We start from the raw sequence: 7,283 nt of genomic DNA on the forward strand, positions 1-7,283 counted from the left end.
AGTCGTTTTAATACTCTTTGTCAAAAATCTGACAGTCTGATTCAGAAAACATTCTTGAAAATGCTTTAATTCAGTTTTACAGACCTATGCATCATCTGAAATATGTGAAATTGATTTGAAAGTATAAATCCAATTGTTTTCCAGTGGGACACATTATCTTAAATTAGGACTTTTATTTTTTTTACCCTAAACCAGGGTTCTATTGGTAAACAAAAGTAATGCATTTTCTAATAAAATTATTTATTCCTTTGCAGTTTGTGAAATGTGGCTATGCAGGCTCAAACTTTCCAGAGCACATTTTTCCAGCTTTGGTTGGAAGACCCATTATAAGATCAACTGCTAAAGTGGGAAACATTGAAATCAAGGTAAATTTTTTTCATTATTATTCCTTTCTGACAGATAAAAATATTTAGGACAGCTTTTGATTTATGTAATGTTTGGAAATGCTTTTTCCTTTATTCTCTGTTATGCTCTTTAAGGATCTGTTGATTCATTTCTGTATTGGGTTTTAGCCTGTCACATACTACAAAGTTACTAAGCAGGTAATCTAAAACACTGGAGGCCTTCACATAGCACAACTGAGGAGGCAGCAGGTAGGGCTCAAGTGGTTCTGGGCAAAAAGGGGCTTCAAATGCCAATATGTAAATGACATCAAGATTAGAACGCAGAAATAAGGCAGAAGTGGTTGATGTTTGTCGCCAAGCTGTACTGTAAGATTCTGAGACAATGTTGAAGAGCAGCTGGAGCTTCCAGGTCTTTCTATCCTGTTTGCTTTCTGCTCACAGTTGATCATCTGTGATCTTGTATGAGATGTTTAACCTTGATTGTATTTGCATTTCATCGTTTCTATTGTTTCTGTTTTCTTTTCTTTTTGCTGCTGTTAGGCATAGGTACTCCACGCCAGCTAGAGATGTAGAAGCTGTGTTCAGGCTACCTTGTCTTGGGACGTTGTTCCAAGCTTGGAATCGGGGACACACGCCACTGTTTGAGGATCTTTTTCTGAAGTCTGGGGAGCTATAATTTCTTACTTTATTTTGTAATTACAGAGTAGTGCTTCAGGTATTAGTAGTTGCTTCTGCAATACAGGCTTCAGTAAATGTCTTGGCTCTGCTGTGGTCGCATCCTCCCTTCTTGCGTCTAGCCACATATTCTCACCTTGTGCTGGCCATACTGCTTGTGCAGTCATGTGGTGATCCACATAAGTGACCTGATCCAGCTGAAGGAGGGATTTCTTTGTCAAGTAAAGTTTTGACTGCCTCACTAGACAATTGTGCAAGCTCCAGTTTGAGACCAAGGCAGAAGCAGGAACTTGAGGGAGAAGTGAGAGGCAACGCAGTACTGTAGAAGCTGTCGTTTAGGCCAGTGAAGGTCAAGTAGATCCACACATGTACAGGCTTTCAATTTTGCTTTCCCTGTTGCTTCTGAGCAGCAGCTTAGTAAAAGGAAAAAAAAATAAATCTGCCCAGTCTCATACCTTATTTTCAGAATCGTGTGGTTGAACTTCAGTTATCTGATTTCTGCTGCTGCCTGTGAAAATTTAGTAGTATCAGCAAAATGTCATACTAGGAAGTCAAGAGGATGAAAGACATCAGACCTTTCCAAAATGTGCTTTCTTTTTTTTTAATATTGCAATACTGCTTACCTTGTGTCAGCTAGGGCAATTTTGTTGAAAGGATGGAGATCTTTCCCTTTCACAGTAGATAGGAGTTTTTGTAAGGAGAGGGAACCCATCTTCCTTTCTCTAGCAAGAGAGGTGTTTCTTCAGGTATCTAACTTAATGTGACAATTTCTTCAAGGAGGTCCTGGTGAAGTTCTGTGAAAGTTATGCAGTGATTTACAAGTCTTAAGTCCAAGAAAAATTCTCTTGCATGAAATCTTGTTGTTGAAGTCATGTTTTCTTTCCAGCTCATCTGATACAGCCTGTCCTGCCAGTTTTGGTATCCTCTGATTATCTGATAACTTCCTTTAGTATCATTACAGATGACAGCGTTGAATTGGAAAGATAGGAGGTAGAAGTGGGTAGTTGCTATGAGATCAGTGCAAAAGAACCAGTGAACTATAATTTTGCCCTCATTGCCAGTCTTCTGCTTGAGCATGGATCACATGGGTGCATTTTAGAGAGTATAAACTGTGTCTAGATTCTTCCTAGAAGTTTTATAGCATCTGCCTATAATATAGCCTGTCACTCCTTCTTAAGGAAACAGTGTATTAAGAAGTCATCCCTGCCATAGATACTTTGGGTATCCCAGTAAGATAATACAGTAGGAAGACTTGTTAAGTGTGACTGCTGCTTTTATTTGTGAGATTCTTGCAGATTTCCAAAAAAAATGTGTTTTAGCACATGAATTTTATGCCAAAATATAATTCTAGCCATTCACTGCAAGTTCTTACAGGATAGGTTTAAAACTGAGTAAAGGAAGCTGGCAAGAAGCTTATCAGTTTAACTTTTCAAAACTCTTCAGAAAAGCTGTCTTTCCTGTGGAATTCAGAAACTTTGTGAAAAGAGTCTGGAAGCTGATCAAAACAGTGGTTATCATCCATCTATTGACTTACTGATTTCAGGTTGCTTTGCTCATGTTTTCCTTCTGGATTCTCATTTCAGCCAGCAGCAGGGATATAGCTTTTTCTCCTACTCAGTCCTCAGTTCAGGACATAAACACAAAAATTCACTTATTACTGGGATTATTTTGCTTAAAATTGCAACCTTAAAACTCTAAATCCAGAAGCATAGATGATGCTCTTAGCTTTTACTGTTTTACTATCTGTAGCAGGTTCAGGGGTTAATAACCTTCTTAGGAAGGCAGGACTGATGGGTAGCTTTGACTGGTTAAAACAAATTAGGATTTTAGGGCAGATCAGACCTGCTAAGCCATAGTCCATGTCCTACAGTTCTGTTTCTGCCAAAGACATGCCTGGAGGAGGTTGTTCTCTGGATTTGAAGTGAAGAAGATGGCCACGTTCTGACCAGCTTCATTGGTACTGCCTATGCAAAGGCAGCTGCCAGAAACTCTACGCCCTTTTTCTGTGACACAATTTGCGGAATAAGCAGATTCTGATGGTTATCCTATGGCTTTTGGCAGTTTAGGTGACTCAAAGTAAATTTAATCGAAGGAGGAAAAACCTCAATAATCGTGAAACTGGCTTTAGTATAATTTTGGACAGTGTTTGTACACATACACTTCAAATTTCTCATATTGCATCCTGGTCACTTTAATTATCCTATCTTGCTACCTCTCTAGCTTGCTATAGAGAAAAAGCTTTGAGACACTGCTCTTGCTACTGCACTTCATGATTGTTTATTTCCATTCTGAGAGTAGATACCATAATTTAAGTAAATATCTCCTATTTGATTCTTTTTGGGTATTTATTCCATGATGTATGAACAGTTTAGCCTGCTTATAGGTGAATGCTATTATGTTATAGTTTTCAGTTCTTGGGTATTTAAAGCGGAATATTTAGAAGAACATTGAAATTTAGCATTTGTCAGAGCTGGTTAAGGTCATATGCATTGTGCAGAATCTTGTTTAGTTCATGTAAATGCCTTGCCCAGGGTAAAACTCCGGTGTTGCAGAATATTTGTGCACAGAATCCTATTTATGAGAAAGAGGCAGATATACTGATCTTGTTTGTGACGTAAGATGCATAAACATGACATGCTAGTGACTTGTATCAATAGCTTCTTTTAAAGAGACATTTTAATCTGAGATCCTGAGAATGCTAGCTTGGCCCTAACTAAACTAACTCAGATCACTTCCCGCTGTACATGCATCTCTTTTTCAGCCTATTTCTACTGTGTACTTAAAATAATTTGAGAATTTCATTTAGGCCTTTTCTGACTTTCTTGCTTCTGCCTTCTTTCTTCACCTTTCTTGACCTGTTGAAGTAGAATAACAAAAAGATGGTAAGTGAGGTGCCCCTGTGCTGTTTGTTTACCATTTTTGCTTGATGGGACCTAGTAGCTGTTATGTTATTTTTTGATGCTATTCATTGTTTTGTCTTGTCCTACATTTTACATTTGAATACATACCTATTTTGGACGTTGTTCATTGCTTTGGTTTACTAGCAACTAATTAATGAGAGTATTTTGTGTATTTCTTCTAAATGCTACATAACCTGTAATTTTGGGGAATGTAAGAATAACTCTTAAAGATCAATGTAAGCTCAGCACCATTAACAGTAGAAATTGCTGTGTTTAACATTAAAAACCAAGAGTGAAAAAACTTTCAGATTTCAGCTAGACTACTATTACTGAGTACCAAAGTGGTGGAAACATTGAATGTCATGATACGGGTTCCTCTCTGCAAATTCAGTTGTGCTGTCCTTCTTCCTCTTCACTACCAAGTGTGCATGTTTGTTAGTGTGCTCTTGAGAACAATTGTTCTGCCCTTTAACTTTGTTTTAAAAGGACGTCAAAGTTTTGTGCAACTTTCAGTGCACATTTGAATAGCGGCTTTTCCTGGGCTATGTCCTGTTGGGCAGCAGAGATCCTCAAAGAACAATGCATAAAAAAGGCTTCTGATTCTTCTAGCTGGTGGAGTTTCTGTCGTCTTAAATTCTCAGGAGTAACGTGGCTGCATGGTGGAGTTTTCATAGTGTGGTTTGACTAGGGTACATTTGATTTAAAATGTTAGAGTCTTGACTTCTGTCTTCTGTACAGTGATCTACTGCGCAAGGGAGAACAAATTAAAATGCCTTGTCAGGGAGAGGGGTTGGAAGAGGAATGGTTTGATTTAAACTGTTCTCAATGAACTTCCTTTTTACATGGTCAACAGTAATTGTTTCGGTTACTCCTTAAAAAAGGCGTTATAAACTGGACGCTGGATTTTTCGTTGTGCATCTTTTTTCCATAGCATTGAATAGTAGGTTGAGTAGCCCTCACTTGGAAATTTTCTGTGCCACAATGACTGCAAACTGCAGTGGCATATTTTTGTATGAAGCAGCTGGGTTTTTTGCAATGAAAGGAATATAATACCAGTACGGAAACAGTGCTATTAGTACTTAGAAATATGTCCTTATAGGCTAAATATGAGCAAGTCAGTTAAGGTTTCTTTAGAAAAGTATGGGATATAATAGGGAGCAAAAATAAGATGTTACTGTGCATACTTCCTCTGGGAAATACGTGGGAAAGGAGAAGCTACGGTGCTACTAATTTGAATGTGCAATGTTTGCATAACTAATAAACAGGTTGCTTAATCAGTATGAAATGACTATACAAACTATGCATTAGTTGGTTGTATTTGTGTAAGAATGCATTACTGGGGTTTTTGGCTTGGGACTTTTGGCATGGAACAGACGAGGGTATATTTTATATTTAGATGTGTCTCTTCACACCCTACTGACATAGGCAATATGTAAACCATTGTTTCTTTTAATGTCAAGTGTGGAACTTCTAATCTCTTCTTTGCTTTTGCTACTGTTCAGTATGCTTATTCACCACTCATTATTCCTTTTTTGGTATTGTGCACAAAAATTTGCAACATGCATGGAAAAATACTCTGCCAATCCCACCTACTACTCTTATGTGCTATTTTGCATCTCAGCCCTTAGAAATTAGTATTTGATAAAAGAATTTTGGAGGTGTCGGTGGAAAAACATCTGTACTTATGAAGGTCTTTGTAGTATCTAGCTGTTAACAGAGTTTGTTTAAGGTTAATTGGCAAATGGAATTAATAAAGCTTATTTTGGAAAAGGTTTGGGATGGGTAACAGACAAATTTAAATACTACATGAAACAATTCTACTTTTCTCCTAAGTAGCTGAAAATGATTCTAAAACTTGGGTATTGTTTAAGAACACAGTTGGACACAGGCTGGAGCAATTCACTGTCATTCTTGAGGATTTTGGTGTTTAGAAAACTTTGCAAGCACTGACATGTTTCTATATTAAAACTTTACAGGATCTCATGGTTGGTGATGAAGCAAGTGAATTGCGCTCAATGCTGGAAGTGAATTATCCAATGGAGAATGGCATAGTTCGGAACTGGGATGATATGAAGCACCTCTGGGATTACACGTTTGGACCAGAAAAACTTAATATTGACACAAAAAATTGTAAAATACTACTCACAGAACCTCCCATGAATCCAACTAAAAACAGGGAGAAGATCGTGGAGGTATGTCTGTCTACTAGAAACTGATATATACTGTCACTGAAGCATCACTAAGAGATTTTAACTTCTTGCAACACCTCGTAACTCTGAGGCAAAGCAGTTCTGTTTTCTAACCAAAACTCGTCCTCAATGAGCTGATCTCATTCAAAAGGTGCAAGCAGGCTTCTTGTCTCAAGCCATATCACAATTAAAACACAGAATTGGAAATATATGTTTGTCTTCGTATATCCAAGATATATTGGATATATTGATTACTAGCTATGGGATGAATGTTAATTACTTTAAGTGACTTGGACTTCTGTAAGCCCGTAATGATTCAGAGGAGGCTGAGGTTTGCGCAAGATGGTGCTTACCAGATGTTGTTGGAGGTAGTTGAGACAAGGGTGTGATGACAACCAATTCACTAATCTTTGATTAATGCTAGGGATTATCAATGAAAGTCTTCTAAGAAGGAAAGCCTGGTTCTTGGATCCTTGATCTCAGGCCCTAGGTGACCTAAGCTCCATCTGAACCTTGTGTTAATGTAGGTTGTCAGATGTATATTGTTTAGCTCTATTACCATATGGCAAAGACTTGATTTTTGAAGAGCAGTAATGTTTGATGAGAACAAAAAGTTTAGTTTCCTGTTTTGATTTTTTTCTCAAACGTCATAGGCATTTTTGATTAATGTAAGTATTCAGTGTTACAAAAATGTAATTTAAAAATATGTTGTTAGAATAGCTGATAGGGCAGGAAAAATGGATTCTAAGTCTGAAACCTTATCAATTTATCAGAATTCTGAATATGAAAGCTTGCGTATACTTTTTTTTTCCCAAATCTGTTGCTTGGCCTAATAAGAATTTACCTTTCTCATTACCTGCTGACCCTTCCTTTAAAATCCTTTTGTTGTCACAGCTACAGTAGCGCTTTCTGCAACATAGCAGTGAATATATTTGCGCTAATGTTTTCTTTCAGTGACTCGGGAGCAAGTGAAGTGTAGCAAAGTTGGAAAAACTTAAGTGAAAAAATCAAACTGTGTAATCTAAATTCAAAATTTCTTAGCAATTGTGGACATTAGGGACCTGTTACCTAAGTATTATGTAATGCAACGTAAGTAATGCTGTCTATTGTACATCAGTCAGCTGTGATGTGATAGACGTAGCAGATTATTCCGGGTGGCCTCCATGTAGCAGGAA

The 7,283-nt window shown here is 37.5% G+C and overlaps 1 protein-coding gene across 1 annotated transcript in view; it reads left to right on the plus strand.

Moving 5' to 3' along the window:
- Positions 1–254: 254 nt before the first annotated feature.
- Positions 255–7,283, plus strand: part of ACTR2 (ARP2 actin-related protein 2 homolog (yeast)) — a gene marked incomplete at its 5' end in the record, with an annotated part of 17,438 nt that continues 10,409 nt past the window's right edge. The window contains 2 exons of the mRNA XM_010290112.1: positions 255–365; positions 5,896–6,111. Of these exons, the coding sequence (XP_010288414.1) occupies positions 255–365; positions 5,896–6,111 (327 nt within the window). The remainder of the gene's footprint in view (positions 366–5,895; positions 6,112–7,283) is intronic.

Source organism: Phaethon lepturus, unplaced genomic scaffold, assembly GCF_000687285.1.
Source record: "Phaethon lepturus isolate BGI_N335 unplaced genomic scaffold, ASM68728v1 scaffold33326, whole genome shotgun sequence".
In the NCBI taxonomy this organism is placed as follows: domain Eukaryota; kingdom Metazoa; phylum Chordata; class Aves; order Phaethontiformes; family Phaethontidae; genus Phaethon; species Phaethon lepturus.